At 49.2% G+C, this 20,403-nt stretch overlaps 1 protein-coding gene across 2 annotated transcripts in view; it reads left to right on the forward strand.

The window, feature by feature from the left end:
• The first annotated feature begins 375 nt into the window (after positions 1-375).
• Positions 376-20,403, forward strand: part of LOC116944168 (GMP reductase 2-like) — a 29,236-nt gene continuing 9,208 nt past the window's right edge. Inside the window, exons 1-6 of one of the 2 annotated variants that reach the window (XM_032957657.2) lie at positions 376-725; positions 1,199-1,266; positions 14,013-14,132; positions 16,007-16,090; positions 16,794-16,967; positions 20,284-20,365. In XM_032957657.2, the coding sequence (XP_032813548.1) occupies positions 14,088-14,132; positions 16,007-16,090; positions 16,794-16,967; positions 20,284-20,365 (385 nt within the window). In that variant the 5' untranslated portion in view covers positions 376-725; positions 1,199-1,266; positions 14,013-14,087. Of the gene's footprint in view, positions 1,267-14,012; positions 14,133-16,006; positions 16,091-16,793; positions 16,968-20,283; positions 20,366-20,403 lie in introns of both variants that reach the window. The other variant, XM_032957656.2, reaches the window with a different exon arrangement.

Genomic DNA, 20,403 nt, shown 5'->3' on the forward strand with positions numbered 1-20,403 from the left:
TTTCAATTGGAAATAGACCTCTCCACGTCACTATGGCAATCATCAGGCGCGTGTTGCCTGTAATGGGTAACCATTGAACAGACGTGCCGTGGTGGGCAGTGAATACTGGGGTTAGCAGAATCCGGGAGCAATGGGCATTCAAGCTCTCGGTCCACGTGTTTTCAGGTTTTATACCACACGTGTTGTTCGGCGTGATGTCCGACGTTTCGCTCCAATGCGCTGGGAGCTTTTTTTTTCAGTTCCCGACCGTTTTTTAACGGAAGCTCTCGGCACATGGGGCGAAACGTCGGACATGGGTTGAAGAAACTCCCAGCACATTGAGCGAAACGTCGGAACATCGTGCCCTACCGTACAGCACAACCGCGAAGACCCTTACTCAGCAAAATAGTTCGTCAAGTCAAAATCCCACATCGATCGGCAGCAGTGCGCAGTGCGTATGCGATGTTGGGTGCATGGGTTGCTTAGGAATTAACCTCAACCCCACACTCAGGCTGAACCTGGACGCCTGTCGTCCCTAAATATAACCTTGACGGGGGTACTGGAGTAAGAGGCTGCGTTGGAAACGGATACAGGGAGCCCGTCGATAGCGAGAAACACAACAGACACACAGACACCCGGGTACTCACATTGACTAGCACGGAGAGGCAGAGATCCGCACACACACACACAACTCTACAGATGCGCAGCCATACGCACAGCCCTGCAGAGAAACAGCACCGCAGCATGTAAATCTCACCACCAGTCACACCCAACCACACGCACACCCAGGTGCTGACAGCCACTCTCACGGGGCACCGAGAGACAGACGCATACATACACAGCCACACACACACAGATACACCCATACGCTAACCCACTCACCCACCTACTTAAATTAGCACACACATATCTATAAATACAATTCATCCACACACACACAGCCATATACCCACCCAATCACACTGAGCCACACTCCCACCTACGCAACCACGCACACCTCCATTCACTCACCAACACATAACCACACATCCACTTACACAGCCACTCGCACACATTCACACCTACACCCACCCACACACAGATGCACACACACCTATACAGCCACACACACACAGACGTCCGTACATACACCCACGCGCGCACGCACTGAGCCACACACACACACATCCTCGCAGCCTCACTGAGATAGACGCAGCCAAAATGCCGCGTGTGGATGCAGACCTGAAACTCGACTTCAAGGATGTTCTCTTCAGACCCAAGCGCAGCAGCCTCAAGAGCCGATCAGAGGTGCGTTCCGCTCACCCACTCACCGTTCCGTCTCCTCCACGACTGGCCCCGTCTCTCTCTCTCTCTCTGCCTGTCACCAATTGTAATTATCGGTCTCTCTGTGGTCCGGCCCTTGCCTTCTCAGTGCGACAACGTGTCTGGCTTTTCCAAACAAAAATTTGTCCCGGTGTGTCTGTACGTCTTTCGTGTCTCTCTCTGTGTCGCCGGTTGTCAGAAACAATTGCAGAGCGACGTGGATTGTATCCAGCGGTGTTTAACTTTTGCCGCGCCTTAATCAATACGCCGTACAGAAAAAAGGTTGGCATATTTAATTTATATAGTGAAAGAGGCAGGCAGTCTCTTGGCCGACCAAACAAATAATTGCCCTGGACATCTGTGAAAAACAGCGTTATAGCTCATCGGATTCCTCCAGTATAAAGACATTGTAATTCTGAAAATATTCTGAAATGCCTTGAGCCTGGACTTGACCATGGACTTAACCATGGGCAGGGAAAAATTTTATTTAAAGCTTTCGTGACTGCAGGGATTCATATTCTTGGTTCTTTCGGTAAAGTCACGTAGAAGGGAAACAATAAAATTATAAAAATATTTAAAAAAATATAAAACAATAAAAATTTCTTGTTGTGGTTTTCACACCTGATGATGATTGCTTGTGTTGCAGTCGAAACGTCGTGAGAATTTTATTGTTTTATATTTTTATTATTTTATTGTTTCTCTTCTACGTGACTTTACCGAAAGAACCAAGAATATACATGGTCAGCAGAGGGGAATGAGCGACCTGCAACTGAGCCAAGGTGGACTATCGGCGTCCACAGCAGGTCTTGTTACAAGTCACCATCGCCCAACTTTTACCTAGAGTCCGTTTACTATTGCCTAGAGCCTTGTTCGTCTGGTTCCATGTGTCCATCACGCATCTGTCTCCTCTGTGTGCACCGCATCTCCTTGTCTATCTCCACGGTCTCCATTCTTCTCTGTCACTTTAAATGCACGTCTTGCCCCTGTTATCTGTTTTGTATGTTTGCCTCTGGCAGTCTGTCCATGTCTCTGCCTCTAGACTGATTTGACAATCTGGGACACATGGCCCACGCTATTCTGGGCAGGCGCGGTTTGTGACTGCGTGTGGGCTTCGGTGGATAATGGGGCAGCGTTTAATAATAAACTCAACAACTTCAACAGCTGACTCCAACTCACCGCGGTCAGAGCTCGCTGGAATTTTGACTTCACTATACACATCTCTGCCTCCCGTGTGTGCTTGAAATGTGTGAATGTGGTTCTGAGAAATGTGTGAATGTGGTTCGGAGAAACACTGTGAAGGGCCCCTTACAGATATTGATAATGCATTTATTTAGAAGTCTCAGGGTAGATCACTAGTATTCTTATAGTGACTGTGATTAAATACAACCCAACCTATAATTTTTGTAATGTATTAACAATGAAGATTATGTATATTAATGTGTCAATCCACTGCTGGATGAAGGCCTCCCCACTTTTTGTCAGGACTGGGTGATTGTTTGACCATACTTCACCACACTGGTCAGTACGGGTTGGTAATGGGAAAGGCCAGAACTGATTCAGATACCACTCATCGTGGATATCAACCAAGGCAAGGACTAAGATTCAGGTCACTGGGCTTGTAGCGAGGAATGTTAGAACCACTATACCACCGCTCCAACCCCAGTATATGATATACAGACTAAATTATATTGCATAAAACATCACAAAAGTAATATTTGTACAGACAGAATAATGTTTAGGCAGAATGAAAACGATACATTGTCAATGCATTGTTAATATATCGATGCTATGATGCCAAACAATATATTTTAGGTCAGCATTAATATTACCAATCATACTGATATACTCTATCGACGTATACTGAGCTATTGAATGAAAACAGTGTCACCAAGCGGTGTGTGTATAACTGTATATATACTGTTTAATGCAGTATAGTACGAGCTAATGCCATATCTGTCTGTGCAGGACAGTGTCACTGGCAGCGATCTAATGCGGCAAGAGGCAGGCGCTGTTGAATCTCAATGGAAAAAAAGCCACGTGGCCCTGCACTGCGTAAAAAAAAAACACAAAAGCCCCACGAGCACTTAGATAGCCCGGGCAGACAGAGCCAGGCTGTGGTGACAGCACTGAAACGTCACCCATTGTCACCAGCTTCCCTGCTCTCTCAGTGGCTCTCTTGAGCCACCCCATCCCTCGATACCATTCAACTCTGTTACGTGACCTTGGTGGTGGTGGTAGGGGGCGGGGGCATACATAAAGTCAGGGGGAGGGGCACAACATGGTTAATATTACATTGAAAATCATAGATGCAACAAAAGATAAATCTGGAGATGAGATCGGTTTTGTTCTTTCGTGCATTCCGTGTACAGGAGAAGAGGCTGCGATGTCCATTGTCTAATTGTACTCATGTTTGTGGCAATCTTTTTTGTTACTTGAATATAATAATTAAGCAGGTGGGCTGAGCCTTTAGCAAGAGGTGGGTGAGTGGGGAGGGTTCTCAGTCCCCTCCAGCACCCCCCTCCACCCCCAAATGCTATGTGTCCATTTCCCGCACCTCCGATGAGCCCAGTTGGCTACGTCCGGTGCGAAAGAAGCTCAACATACGGCACATTGCATTCCCGCTCACCCTCTCACTCGCACAAGTGACAGCTTGCAGCTGCCAAGGCATCTCGTTTTAGGAGCACGCGGTTCTCTAAATAGTCCAGCCACGCCATCGCTGACAAGGTCGGATCCATGCGCAATTGCCTTTGGAAACACCGCGCATCAGTTATCCTGAAGTTTAATCATAATAGTAGTGACGATGATACAGTGGAGTGGAGCCATGCAGTTAATTAGTGGTGCAGGTAGCATTGATATTACATTTGTTTACTAGGATTTCCCGAGCAAGCAAATACATTGACACTAACACGTATGTGCAGTCCATGAACCAGAGCAAATATTTATACAAACCGAGGTGACAAACTTTTAGTGGCAGCAATGTCCTTAAAAGATTAACACAATTTGAATTATTACATGACAATGGATAAAAAAAAATATTGTTATATCCAAGTGCCATCTTTGGTTATAGATGTAAAAACACACACAACTAAGTTTTAAACTAATTAAAATGATGATAAACTCATCAGACAGACAGAAGAGTGAATGCAGACTGAAAACAAAGAATACTATGGTCACAATGTTTACTCTTCTGAATCGGTGGTCTAAAAACAATGCCGTGTGAATTGTACATGCAGTACGGTGATTTCACATCTATAAATCTAATATTTATAGAGCATCTTCACGAAAGGTGATTAGCATACTTTAAAAAACACGGTGACAATATAATTAATTCGATGGCAATGGCGTGCGAGGGTTGAGGAATGAGCGACAGTGATAGAGAGGTACAGTACTTAGGGATCACAAAAGGGTAAGGACGAGGAAGGGAATGGGCAATGGAGAAGAGGTGAAGCTTTGAGAAATTAATGAAAGGAGGCTAAGGAGGAGGACTGCTTATAATGTACAGGAGGGAGTTTATTCCAGTGGAGGGGCGCAAGGAGGGAGGACTGAAAACTGGATTGGGCACAGGGACAATGAGGGACAGAGAGAGGGAGAGAAGTCTGGGAACGAAGAGGATGAGAGGGGACATAGAAGGAGGTGAGAGTGCCAAGATACACAAGGCATGATGGGAGGGCCCATGTTGTGGTCACAATCATGCTTTTGTCTGTCACCTTTTGTATGTACAGTATCAGTGCCGTAGCCACAACTAAGTCTGCCACCTCATATGGTCTCGGCAAGTGCGATGTCTATACTAGAAAGAGAATTCATCCAGGAAAGCCACACAGAATCGAAAAGGATTTTTTTTCAGGCGGGTCTATGAATCCGAATATTTTGTCAACACCAATAACACTGTATGTGCTTAGCTATGAGCTAAACCCAAACCCATGCAGAACAGGTGGAGGACATATGCACATATTCTTTGGGTCTTTCGGTAAAGTCACATATAAAAAAGAATAACAATCAAATAATTTTTATTATTTTATTTTGACTTAAAGCTTTCGTGACTGCAGTAATTAATATTATTTGGGTCTTTCGGTAAAGGCACGTAGATAGAACAATACAATAATAAAAACAAAAATGAAAATAAAGTTGAAAAAGAAAGTGAAAAAAAATATAAAAAATTGTTTTCACTTTATTTTCATTTTTATCATTTTTTTGTTCTATCTACGTGACTTTACCGAAAGACCCAAAGAATATGAATTCCTGCAGTCACGAAAGCTTTTAAGTCAAGTCATATACACAGTCCACGAAAAAAAGCCCCCCCCGCCCCGAGTCAGAAACCACCCTGGGGCCCTTCTTGCTGCATGACGCACGCGAGTTACCGCTGCACGCCCCCCTGCCACTTGTCTGACCCGTGGAGGTGATGAGGATCGCTGCCCAAGGCTTTAAAAGGCATTGGCATGCTGGAATCTTCTACAGTACTGTATCACTGTTTACCGCAATGGCTTTGGTGTAAACATATGAAAGAGCCAGCGTTCAAATTCTGGCTGGCACCGCAAATGACAGTGCAGTGTCAGTACACGGTGTCCATAGTATTCCTTTACCCAAGTGTTACAAGTATCGTATGACTGAATATAAATGTAAAGTAACATAATGGGTGAATGTAATCGTAAATTTAAGTTAGCTTTCAGGCATCTGTAGTCTTTACTGAAGTTCATTTTCCCACCTTTTTCGGTTGCGCCTTCGACCCCGGTAAACAACCGGGGGTCGCCGAACTCCCGCTCGGTCTCCCTAGGAATGAGCGGGAATGTAACGCGATGGCACATATCATTCCATTGTGTACGATTTAAGTACTCGCAGATAGGGACTGTTGCGGGCTTGCAGGCAGCAGCAGCAGCCTGCAAGCCCGCAACAGCAGTAGCCACAGTCATGTTCATGAAGCCTGGTCTGGACGTCAAGATTCGCCTACCATACTTCAAGCTTCTTTCATGTCCAGCGGGGGCCGAGTGGTTTTTACTAATTGTAATGTAACTGTGTGAACACATCTGTAGGATGGACAACAACAGAAAAATTAATAGCAGTGGGAAAATGGAAGGAACCGGAGAGAAAGACCTAACAGAGACAAGGGTGGGAATAACCCGATTTTTTTGCCCGACAAATCGGGTTATTGGTTTTAATGGAATTAAACCCAATTTTCCCGATTAAAACCGGGTTTTATTATCGGCGTCTCGTGCACACTTCAATCCTGCTCCTCGTCATCGTCGTCCGCCGCCGCATCGTCTTCGTCGTCGCTCTCGCTGCTGGACTCGGCGTTGTCGCCGTCGTCGGGCGTCGGGTAGTCGTAGAACGCGTTGAGGTTCGACTTAATGAAGACGAGCTTCTCGACTGTGTTGGGCGCCAGGCTGTTCCTCAACTTGGAATGGATAAATCCCATCGTCGAGAAGTTTCGCTCAGACGCAGCGGTCGACGTGGCCATGCTGAACAGTTTGATGGCGATCTTCTGGAGCGCGGGATAGTCGCTGCCGTCGGTCAGCCACCACTCTAGCGGGGTCTTCCTCCGCTTGGCCAGGAGCTGAAAGCGAAAGGATTTGTGCCTCTTCTCCTTCGTCGCCGCGATCTTGAACTGTGTGTACTCCAAGTAGAGCTGCTCCTTGCGCGGGTCGTCGACTGGCTGGGCGTCGTCGACTGGCGTGTTGATCAGCGCGTCCTCAAGGCAGCATCGGTTTTCGCTGGGCAATCCCTCGCCGAGCAGAACCGGGTCGAGCAAGTAGGACAGGCCATGCGCCACGCCGTACATGAACTGAAAGCGATGCGCCGCGAGCTTGAACAGATAGTCCCTCTCTTCCGCAGTGATAACATTGTCGGCGTGGAGCTTAGCGAATTCAGTTGGCAGACCGTGGAAGTCCGGCATCACCTCCGAGATCGGGACCTTGTCCGACTTGTACTTGACGATCAGGCAATCGATCGGGTGCAGGATCGCCAGCGTCTTATTCAGGTTTTCAATGAAAAGGTCGTCGGTGATCGTGGTGCGCAGCCAGGTCCGATCTGCCTTTTGGGTGGCCGTTCCCTGCACAAAGTCGCACGCCGAGACGAGTGCGTGCAGGTGTCGCTCTGACTGGAGCAGGGACAGGACCATTGCTTGAATCGTGCCCCATCGCGTCGGCGCGGCCCGCACGAGCGTCCGCGCTCCGGTCGACTTTTGCAGATCACGTAGCTGGGCTTTCGGGACGTGATGGTTGTGGAAGAACTTGACGATGTCCTTGCATTCGTCCACAAAGTCGTGCAGGTCCTCGAACGAGTAGCCGTCGGGAAAGGTCGCGTCCGCGCTGCCAGATTTCTTGGTCTTGGTCGCTCCGAACACGTCCTTGACCAACAGGTGCAGGCCGTGTGCACAGCATCCCTGGAAGTAGGACGACGGGAACATCTCATGCAAGAGCTTCCACGCCTTCTTGTGTGCGCTGGAGTTGTCGGTGATGGCGCCGGCGAACGTGGTCTTGTCGTGGCGGCGGATCACGCGCGCTATGTCATCGGCGATGAACTTGTGGTCGTGCCCTTGTTGACCAGTCGACACCGACTCGAGGAACAGGCTGCAGGCGGGCGAGACGGCCATGTAGTTGACGATGGAATCGTTCTTGATGTTGCTCCGGGCATCGGTCGTCAGGCACGCCGTTGCGCCGCACATGCGCTTATCGACCTTTGTCAGGAGCTCGGCGTGGCAAATGTCGAGCAGCGTTGATCCCAGCTGCTTTCGCTTTGGGAGCAAGTTGTCGTCTGGGCGCAACATGCGGATGGCCTCCTTCAGGTGCACGTCCTCGACGCGCTGGAACGACGTCCCGGTTGCGTAGAAGTGCAGTGCGATTTGTTGCTGGAACTGGGCCTTATCGGTCTTGGAGACAGCCGGCAGGGCGAACTGCTTGATTGAGCTCTGCCGGCTCGAGCTGATGCCGGACACAGACGGCGCCTTCGCCTGGCGCGCCGGCTTCTTGTTGCGGTTGTACCAGTCTGGGCAATCCGCGTCCTCCATGCCGTTCATCAGCTTACGGAAAGGGGCGCATTTGTTCAGGTGCGTCTTGACCGACTCGCTCTTCTTGTGGTAGTTGATCAGCGTCTTGCAATGCTTGCAGACGTTCGACTTGGCGGTCTGCGGCTTATTTGCGTCGGTGAAATGCTGCCAAATGTTGCTCTGCGGGCGGCCGCGCTTCTTCGACTGAACGCCGGCGACTTCCACCACATCGCCGTCGCCGCTGGCCGCCAAGTCGATGAGCTCGTGGAGGACCGGCACAGGGGCGTCGCCGCCGTGCGCACCACCACTGCTAGGCATGGCGAGGGCGGGGCTGGAGTCGTCGGCGCTGGGGATGGAGTGGGTGGACATTGTATGGAAAACTTGGAATGGCGGCTTCCGACGAGTGACGAACTAACGAAAGCCTGGGCGAGGGCCGAACGCACCACATGACTCATGCGCATGGCGGCTTAGCCCGGGCCCCGGCCCGAACGCCACTAATTGGTGCGTACTACTGAAATCCTGACTTTACTTTAATAAAACCGAATAAAACCGGATTTGGGCAGTATCTAGGCGCTCCGGTTTTATATAAAAAACGATTAAAATCTGAATGAATAAAACCGGGCCGTGCTAGCCTTGAACAGAGCATGGCTTGACGACATAAGAGATTGGTGCCAAAAAATATGTGGCGCTGCTTGAGCATGTTGGCACAAGATAGGGGAAAGTGAAAACATGGCGAAATGTGCAGTAGACACCTACAGACGATCTGCCCATTGATCGTGATGATGATGAATCTGTAATATTCAATCACAAACTCACTTCGGGTTTCCTACATTGAATTCAAAACCATCACAGTATTATAGGGTTTATTATGAGGTTTTATGTTGGCACATGTAAAACTCAGTAAGCAATACATGATCTTTTTTTTATAATGGGGACCTGGTTACAGAAGCATGTTTACAGCAACAACAAAATAAAACAAAAACTGTACACGATCAAGTTCCGAATGACTTGGCTAGACGTCAATAATGGCAGAACCATCACGAAACATAAAGTACGAGGTTATTAGAGCACATCACACATACAGAGAAACTTGTCATAACTGCAATCCTATTATCCGTGTCATGTTATAGGTACCTGGGGGGGGGGGGGGGGGCATCTGCCCTGATACCACTAACCCGTGTGCGAGTACAGAGTTGCAAAACTTGGCACTGGACGTCCCGTGATAAGGCACTGCACGTGTCCCCACTCGTACATGCTATATATTCGAACCGTATCATCTAATCACACAAATATACAGTGTAACAAACGTTTCGTTGATTTTATTTATTTTTGTTTGCCCGGCCAAGTGCCCATTGAGCTATATTATTCAAGGGTGACCCCGGGGGGGAAAAGGAGGATACGGAAACATAAAAACATTGAAAAATCTAAAATATTACAGATAGATAATTTGACAAAGTTTGAACTATGCTTTGGGTACCAATGCCATGGTGGTAGATCCTGCAGATGTGCCACCTCCGATTAGCATGGTTGGCTACGTACGGTGCGAAAGCTCAACATACATACAATACACCCCTCCATCGCTTATGATCTTCTTATTCTTCTTTGTCATTAGTATGGCTGATGTTCATGTCGAGCAGGCAATTGAGGTGGTTACACTGAGGTGGTTGAGCCAGATAATGCTGTCAGGACTATTGGAGTGGTGGATCGCCGTGATGCCGCCTTTGTATTTGTGAACCCGGCATTGAGTCGTTGATCATTACACATGCAATTCATTGCACGCAAGTCCGTATACCTGTATGTGTATAGGCGTTGTGTGTAATTCCTTTGTGTGACCTCTGCAGCCACTAGAGTCGCTACAATCCACAGCAATGTTAAACAAAAAATAATTTATTCTTGAATCGAACATGTGAAAATTAATTCATCGTGATGGGGGGTGAATAGCTAAAGGCTTATTACCCAGTGTGTGTACATTTATATCACGATTCCACTATGTACGCGTGTGCACCTCCGATGAGCACGGTTGGCTACGTACGTACGGTGCGAAAGAAGTTCAACATACAGAGGTGTATTAAGCTTGTGCCAGCTTAATAGAAGGCGGCACGGCGAGTGTAGGTTTGTCAGCACTGAGCTGTTCGTGTTTTTCAGTTTAAACGGTGACGATAATAAATCAATTTACTTGAGTGCAGTGGTGGCTACAACACGCCTGTAATTCAGGACTGTGGAGGCAAGGGTTGGTGAATCGCACAAACGTTGTGAAACTCCCTTCCTCATGGGGCGCTGGGGTGCCCATAGCCTGGCTCGCTAATAGAAGGCGGCACGGCGAGTGTAGACTCATCTCCGTCTGCCCCGTCTGCATGGGATAGTGTGTTGCCCCCTTGCACGTGTTGGGTTTCTCCGGGTGCTCCTGTTTCCTCCCACACTTGTATAAACACTCAATAAATGGCTGAAAACGTCTTGATCTGTACGCGCCTCCGTGTTTGCAGATCGCGCAGCGTCATGTGATACAGTTGCTGAAATGATGTTGCTATTTAAAACTCAATGTTATATTTGTTTAAACCTCAATGTTATTCCTGTTATTATTTGTGTACGTATTTGAAGTTTCACACGTGTACTGTGAATAAATGTAATCACACATTTTGTGTGTGTGTGTGTCATGTGCACGAATGTATTCCGATTCATGTAGACACGTCACAACGTTATGCAAATTAATTCAGTTACCGTTTCATATAAAAGTCCTTATAGCATGGCACACCAGAGAAAGGGGAGTGCAGTAAGTTGTGCAAAATGGGCAGACAGGGCAAGATGAGCAGGGAAGGGATGCTGGCACGGACGTCACAAAGACAAGCAACGCAAAGGAAGAAATAAAGAATGACAGGCAGGAAGATGAAGAGGGGGAGAAGGAATGACTGCGTTAAGATGTCGGGGATTAGAGGGTGATCAGAGGGGGAAGAGAGAAGTAAAAGTGAGCTGCGCTGGGCAGCGTCTGTTTTCATCGGGGGCGGAGAGAGGGATTCAGAGCGAGAGTGACAACACTGAAGTCGCGTGATTTACAAGCGGCTTGAGCAGATCTAGATATCGAGATGTGTAATGTGAACAAACCAAGAGCCATGTACAGCGACTTCTCTTAACAAGAAAAATAATTGTTGGCGAGACGGAACTTGCAAAACACCGCAGAACGTGTACACCTAGGGCATGAGTTGGTAATCAATATAACAAGAAGAGCCCTTTTTTTATTCTGTAAAACAAAAAAAACCTCAATATTTCAAGAGCAGCAATGCACGTGAATAAGAGACGGTGGTCCTTAGTAAATAACGGTCACGAAGCAGTCCGTAAAGAGCCGCATGCAGCTTTGGAGACGCAGGTTGCTGGCCCCTGACCTAGGGCAATTCATCCAGGTGGACCAGGATCAAAGCACTGTAAATAAGATGTGAACACGAGCAGGTTGGAGTGCTTTGTGAAAAAAAAACTGACATTGATGATGAATATCAGGATACCAATCCGACCCAAAAATAATGTTTTAACATCGTGGCATACTGCCAACTATGACGTGAGGATCAGAAACATCGCCAACGATAAAGAAAAAAATAACAAAACCTGAAAAGAAGCGTAGAGATATAGTCACGCTTGAAGTTGGAGTGAGAGAAAATACGCACATTGATAATATTTAAAAAAAGATAATTTAACATGAATATTGACTGTTCACAACGGTAAGTGGGTTCACGGCACTTAGTTTCTATGGACCGCGGTCTCGAAGGAGCTGAAGTGCCCTCAAGCTTAGCCCCGATTTTGAGCTCAAGAAAAACTTGAGTTGGTAAAGAGAGTGCCGCTTCCGTGATTTTTCGAGTAACTCGACTTGCTGGAGTAACTCGAGTTACTCCAGCAAGTCGAGTTACTCCAGCAAGTCGAGTTACTCCAGCAAGTCGAGTAACTCCAGCAAGTCGAGTAACTCCAGCAAGTCGAGTTACTCCAGCAAGTCGAGTTACTCCAGCAAGTCGAGTTACTCCAGCAAGTCAAGTAACTCCAGCAAGTCGAGTAACTCCAGCAAGTCGAGTTACTCCAGCAAGTCGAGTAACTCCAGCAGTCGAGTAACTCCAGCAAGTCGAGTTACTCCAGCAAGTCGAGTAACTCCAGCAAGTCGAGTAACTCCAGCAAGTCGAGTTACTCCAGCAAGTCGAGTAACTCTAGCAAGTCGAGTTACTCCAGCAAGTCGAGTTACTCCAGCAAGTCGAGTTACTCCAGCATGTCGAGTAACTCCAGCAAGTCGAGTTACTCCAGCAAGTCGAGTTACTCCAGCAAGTCGAGTTACTCCAGCAAGTCGAGTAACTCCAGCGAGTCGAGTAACTCTGGCAAGTCGAGTAACTCCAGCAAGTCGAGTTACTCCAGCAAGTCGAGTTACTCTGGCAAGTCGAGTAACTCCAGCAAGTCGAGTTACTCCAGCAAGTCGAGTTATATCTGTGAGGACAATCACCACGGGAGATGGAGCCATTAGATCAGGGTTTTTTTTTTCTACGTGTAGGAATGAAATGGATGGTGGCATCACAGGACCACGATGGTAGCGACGGCATGGCAGTGGACAGACCATGGCTGATGCCAATTATAATCATCTTTATCTTAGGTGGGGCAGTGAGCTCAATTTCTCCTCTTCCTCTCAACCCCAGAGGGTAGAGATTGGGGACTTCTGTCCGTGAATATTTCCGTACCCCCTCCCCACGTCGCGGTTATGTACTCTGTAAAACTACAATGAACAATTTAAAACATTCGTTATCTTAAAAATGTATTCATTAGGCTTGTAACAGATATTAAAGGCCAATACGAGGGGGGTACTGTGTGTGGCCAGGGGAGGGCAGTGCAGCAGAATCGGTTGTTTTAATTCGACGTCTATGCACACTGACCAACGTGGTGAAGTATGGTCAAATAGTCCCTCACAACCCGTACGGCGTGGGGAGGCCCTCATTAGCAATGGATTGTTCAAAAGGACTGTCCATTTGCATCCACTTTTGCACATGTAACATGAGTGAACACGCGTGGGTTTGTTTTTCAATGTGTTCTCAATGTTGGCTCTGCAGGGATGGATGGCACCTCCTTTCGCGCAGTGGTTAGCGCGCTGCACTACGAACCCGGTGACCCGAGTTCGATTCCCACTCACGGCCAACGACAGGGACGGTTATTTGAACCTGTCCTGGGTCTCTCCTAGGTCGACTCAGCCTCAAATGAGTACCTGTTGCGTTGTGTAAACATCAGCACTGGGGAGACAAAGGCGGCCGGGCATGGTCCTGGCCACACCATCCCCTCGCGTGCCATCCCGGCCTTCATAGGCGCCAGTGGCGTTAGTAACGACGATAATTATCAGCTAAGTGGGTGCGGCGATCGGCCAGGTGAGACCCCAATATTTGATTTGTCTCGCACGGTCGCACCTAGAGGCTATTATATACCGCGGCTCCTCTTGCCAAATCACATCATTAAGCATTTTTATAACAAAAAAAATACATTTAAATCGCCTTTTAAATTCATTTGTTGTTCTTTTACACTGTTGTTGAAAACATATCTAATGGTGTTTATCAAGGGGGCCCCAACTCGTAGCTTTAGCAACCGAGGGGGAGCAAGGCACCATCTGCCCCCACGCTCGTTACGCTACTGATAGGCGCTGCTCGCTTCCAGCACTTGCCCCAACAGTCTGTTGAGACTCTACGGGGAATCTTTGTCTTTGTCTCATCTCTCAACCCCCCACCACCCCACCCCCACCTCTGGACAGGTGGACTTGACGCGCACGTTCACGTTCCGGAACTCGCAGCGCACCTACCATGGCATCCCAATCATCGCCGCCAACATGGACACCGTGGGCACCTTCGAGATGGCACGCGCCTTCAGCAAGGTTGCCGTTGCCCCTGCTCCTCCTCGTCGTGGGAGAGACAGCGATCACGGCCCCGCACACGCTCCCGGCGAGAGCGGAGATCCCACGGAGCGGGGATCCCACGGAGCGGGGATCCCACGCACACGGAACGGGAGCGGTCCCGCTCGTGACATCGCGTTTTGTTGTCCTGCAGGGGGGTCGGGGTGGACGGGGGGCTTGGGGCACGCGGCGCAGTTGGGGTTAAACCCAAAGTGTTAAACGCTGAGTCAGATCGAGTAACGAGAGGGATCTGTGTATGTTCTGGATTTGGCCTCCAACACACCCGGTGTGCTGTATTAGTAACGAATTGGCACGTTCTGCTTACGTGACAAACCTTACTAATTGGCTGTGTCGGGTGGTGGCGGGTTTAACGACACATTTATATGTTTACTCGATCTAACCCCCCCCAAAAAAAAAACTATATTACGGACCTGCTCTTGTCAACGGTGTACGTTCAGCTCTAGCGCTCACCCCCTGTGCATGGCACCGTATCTTGAACTTCTTTCGCACCGTACGTAGCCAACCGCGCTTATCGGAGGTGCGGGGGAAGGACAACAAACCAAACACAAGAAAGTAAAGGATGCAACGGCCGTCGTTTATTTGTTCTCTTTTTTTTGCGTTTTGTACAGGCCCCCTTCAGCTATTGCAAGCGGTTTGTATATTCCATAATATAGGTTCTTAAAATATATAATTTTTGCTGCCTTCATACGAAGGCAGCAAATATTATATGAAGCCAGAACATTTAAATTGCATTTTACTTACACTGCAAGAGATCAGTCATTGCATGAAAACTCATTTATTTCAAACTGCTGTTTGTGTTTAGTTTGCCCCCCCCCGCCGCCCCGCGCACCTCCGATGAACGCGGTTGTTGGCATTCGTGTGAGCAGCACCTCGCCTCAGTGCCGGATTATCCAAGGAGCAAAAGTAGCTACATATGTAGCAGCTACATATGTAACATTTGCAGCAGCTACATATGTAGCATATGTAGTAGCTACAGTATGGACTCCGCACTTTCATGGTTCCCCGCGCTAAATGCTTTCAAGCTATCAATTCCGATTCAGTGATTCTGCACTTGCTCTATTACTATAGTACTATACCGCCTTCAACTTTTACAAACGACTGGGTGTTTTAGGTTTGCGATTTGTCGTATTATCCGGCTGTATAGCAAAGGAAAAATACAATTTCTTTACTATGCAAGTTAAACATTTGTGTTTTAATATGGATGTGTTTTTTTTTATTTCGGGCCCCTTTATAACATGCAGTATGCTACAGGCACCGCACCGCCACTTGGTACATGCGTGTGAGCAGCCTTCAACAAAGAGGGGGGGGGGGCAGCCCCCTCCAGTCCCCTTCCACCCCTCCCCCGAAAGCATGGAACTGCAGTCGAAGTCAAGCCATACGATCTACCGCCTCCTTTAATTGACTCCACTGCCCCCCCCCGTGCCTACAAAGGAGCTACGGATGAAATGCGCCGTACAAAATGTGAATGGTTATTATTGTTACTCGATGTGAGCTGCCATGGCTACGTCCACCAACCCCCCTCAATGAGCCAAAGGTTGCATTTATTGACACGAGGAATCGAGGGCCAATGCCCGATTTGGAGCGTGAACTTTTCACGCAGCCTAAACGCTGAGGGCCAAATCGCCAAACATCAGCCCAACGAAGTGGCTTATCGCGTGGTCGCCTCCGTTGAGCTTTCATTTGTGGCCAGATCGCTTCTTAGAAAGAGCTGTGTAGCTCATTGGACCTTTCCTGGTAAAAAAAACCCACAAATAGTCGTCGTTGACATGGGGGATCTTTGTCTTTTCTGTGTGGTGCCTCCGGCAATGCTTACCCCGTCGTGACCCCTGTTGCAGCACACGATGTTCACAGCGATACACAAGCACTACAGCGTGGACGAGTGGCGAGACTTTGCCAACAAAAACCCAGAGTGCTTGGAGGTAAGCGAAAATTACAACCGCCCCACACTCACACGACTCGTCACCAGCCATGCCCGCGGTTTGTGTTCTTTTTGCTGTTGTTGTAACGTTCTTACCCGCCTCCGACTGGGCGTCTGTGAGAAAAGAGCTTCACAGCTCATCGGATTCCTCCAGTGTAAATAAAAATGCCGATTCTGGTGAGCGCACTGTGCCACACAACCGGCGACCCCAGTTCGATTCCCACCCACAACCAATAACGGTCCTGGGCCTCCCCTAAGTGAACTCAGCGTTAAGTGAGTACCTGGTGTGGCGTGTAAACCATCAGCTTTGGGGAGACAAATGTGACCGGGCGTGGTATTGGCCACCCACCTCCTTAATGTGCCCTGTGGACCTCCAAAGGTGCTCGCTAACAGCACCTGATTCAACAGTCTGTTGAAGGCTATACGGAGAGGAGTCTGCATACGTGCGTGCGGCTGGAGTAATCTACCAGTCATCTCAGTCAACCCATGGCATCTGGGTCTGTCCCGTGACCTCCTGCCAGAGAGCCTTCGGCGCTTCACGTGAGAGCCTTAAAGTGCACCTGGTCTGGCACAGGCACCGTGTGGACGTCACCGCCATTCGGTGGCGAATGCCGCCTGTTGTAAAGTGCACCTAGCCTTGTACAAGCACCGTGGTGACGTCACCGCCACTCAATAGTGAATGGCGGGTGGTGTTGTTGTTGCAGCACATAGCGGCGAGCTCGGGGAGCGGCCCGAGCGACATGGAGCGGCTGGCGGCCGTGCTGGACGCCGTGCCGGCCGTGCGCTACATCTGCCTGGACGTGGCCAACGGCTACTCGGAGCACTTTGTGGAGTTTGTGCGCAGCGTGCGCGAGCGCTTCCCCAAGCACACCATCATGGTGGGGCCCCCTTCCCGCCATCCCACACCGCCATGGCCACACACCGCCAAACACTACCACTAACCCGCACCACCGCCAACCCACACCGCCGCTAACCCACACCATCTCCAACCCGCACCACCGCCAACCCACACCGCCGCTAACCCAAACGGCGACCGCACACTGCCGCGAGCCCACACCAATATCACACACCACCGCCAAATATCACTCAGCCACACCGCTGTTAACCCACCCCGCCACTGCCGCACACCACGCCTAACCCACACCACCACTAACGTACACCACTGCCAAACACCACCACTAACCCAGACCACCGCCAAACACCACCGCTAACCCAGCCTAATGCCAAACACCACCACTAACCCAGACCACCGCCAAACACCACCGCTAACGCAGACTAACGCCAAACACCACCGCTAACCCAGACTGATGCCAAACACGACCGCTAACCCAGACCATCGCCAAACACCACCGCTAACCCAGACCACTGCCAAACACCACCGCTAACCCAGACTAACGCCAAACACCACCACTAACCCAGACTAACGCCAAACACCACCGCTAACGCAGACTAACGCCAAACACCACCGCTAACCCAGACTAACGCCAAACACCACCGCTAACGCAGACTAACGCCAAACACCACCGCTAACCCAGACTGATGCCAACACACCACCGCTAACCGAGACCAACGCCAAACACCACCGCTAACCCAGACCACCGCCAAACACCACCGCTAACCCAGACTAACACCAAACACCACCGCTAACCCAGACCACCGCCAAATACCACCGCTAACCCAGATCACCGCCAAACACCACCGCTAACCCAGACCACCGCTAAACACCACCGCTAACCCAGACCACCGCCACACACCACCGCTAACCCAGACTGATGCCAAACACCACCGCTAACCCAGACCACCGCCAAACACCACCGCTAACCCAGACCACTGCCACACACCACCGGTAACCCAGACCACTGCCAAACACCACCGCTAACCCAGACCACCGCCAAACACCACAGCTAACCCAGACTGATGCCAAACACCACCGCTAACCCAGACTGATGCCAAACACCACCGCTAACCCAGACCACCGCCAAACACCACCGCTAACCCAGATTACCGCCAAACACCACCGCTAATCCAGACCACCGCAAAACACCACCACTAACCCAGACCACCGCCAAACACCACAGCTAACACAGACCACCGCCAAACACCACCGCGAATCCAGACCACCGCCAAACACCACCACTAACCCAGACTAACGCCAAACACCACCACTAACCCAGACTAACGCCCAACACCACCGCTAACCCAGACCACCGTCAAACACCACCGCTAACCCAGACCACCGCCAAACACCACCGCTAACCCAGACTAACGCCAAACACCACCGCTAACCCAGACTGATGCCAAACACTACCGCTAACCCAGACTAACGCCAAACACCACCGCTAACCCAGACCACCGCCAAACACCACCGCTAACCCAGACTAACGCCAAACACCACCGCTAACCCAGACCACCGCCAAACACCACCGCTAACCCAGACCACCGCCAAACACCACCGCTAATCCAGACTGATGCCAAACACCACCGCTAAGCCACACCGCAGCCAAAAACCACCACGAACCCATACAGCTGATAACCCGCACCACCTCCAAACACCACAACGCAACCACACCGCCAGACACCACCGCCAAACCGGGGTCCCTCCCTGTACATACGAAAACAACATCAAAGTTTCCCGTCTAGCCATACAGGTTGCAAGTGCTGTAAGCGAACATCGATTAATATTTACTCAGTGCAGGGGAACGTGATACTCTATAAGCATGAACACGCACGTACCGAGTGCTGCAGCTGACACAAGCCGCACCTGGTACTCATTTAAAGTTGAATTTGACTTCGGGCAATTCCGGGTCAATTTCTGTAATTAGCGTACACCGTGCGTGTAGCACGGTGCCACCACTCTCACCTCGTGTTGTTTTCCAAAATGTGTTCCAAATGTTCGATATCCTACACGACACGAGCAAGTGTCCATCACAACGCTCACAGAGAAGGGATTTTTTGGACGATCATATTGCAGAACTACTTCTGAGATTCATAATAAAGGTTTTGGGGTTAGATCGCGTAAGTATAAATGTGTTGTAACCCTCCACCACCCGACAGCCAATTAGTAAGGGATTTGTCACACAACTAAAACGCCAATTAGTTACTACTTCAGGCCACCGGTGTGTTGGAGAGTAAATCCACAACATTTACAATTTGAGTACGACGTTTCGCTGATAATTACATCCAGCATCATCATCGGGCGATTTGCCGGAATAGTGAAGCAATCCACCTGCTTCCGGTCTTAAATCGAGCAGCAGGACGACGTCATCACTGAAAGTGGCATCTTGTCCACAAGACGGATAGGGCACTCCTCCATGCACACTGCTATTGAGCTGATCATATTCAATAGCAGTCAAACCAATACATTTAATTCTCAAATTTGCCAGAGTAAATTAAAAACCGTATTTGATCTTTTCTAGATTTAAAGCTTTCGTGACTGCTAGGATCCATACTCTTTTGTTCTATTGAGTAAAGTCACGTAGGTGAAAATAAAATAAAATAAAAATTTTGTTATTTTATTTTCACCTACGTGACTTTACCCAATAGAACCAAAGAGTACGTATTTGATCTGTGTTTTTTTTGTGTGCGATCATGAGTACACATTAACTCTCATCACTTGAGAACCCGTCCTATTCTCGGACGGCCGACACCCAAATTCAATCCCAGGATCTCCGCAATGTCGGCTCACGGCTCTGACATCTTGACCCAATCGGCCGCCTCTGTAACCACCACACTCCAAGAACCCACGAGCTTCCTTCTCTCAGCACCCTAGCGAGATGTTAACTACCTCGCCTGGTCTACAGAAGGTTTTGGGTTCGATCCCGACCCTGACGCGTGATGTATATATGGAGTTTGCGTTGTTCTCCCCGTGGTCACGTGGATTCTTCTCCGGGTTTACCCTCCACATTTATAAACAGGCGTTAAGAGTATTTGGCTGCTGTAAATTTCCACATTTATGAGCCACTTCGTTGAGCGATCATTTGTGGCCAGGTCGCTTCTGAAAAAGAGCTATATAGGTCAGCGGGCCTTACCTGGTCAAGTAAAATAATAAAAAAAATAGTTTAAAATCCTCTCACCTGAAGACGGTCGCTTGTGATGCGATCGAAACGTCGCGATCTATTATTTTTTCTACCTACGCGACTTTAACGAAAGAACCAAAGCGTAAAATAGTTTAATAGTTTTAATCTGAACCCCCAGGCCGGGAACGTGGTGACGGGGGAGATGGTGGAGGAGTTGATTCTGACAGGGGCTGACATCATCAAAGTGGGGATCGGACCAGGTAAAGACATCGTCGATAACCGTTAAGGTCACTGACTG

The sequence above is a fragment of the Petromyzon marinus genome, chromosome 20 (assembly GCF_048934315.1).
Source record: "Petromyzon marinus isolate PM22_M1 ecotype Great Lakes invasive population chromosome 20, UKy_Petmar_22M1.pri1.0, whole genome shotgun sequence".
Classification (NCBI taxonomy): domain Eukaryota; kingdom Metazoa; phylum Chordata; class Hyperoartia; order Petromyzontiformes; family Petromyzontidae; genus Petromyzon; species Petromyzon marinus.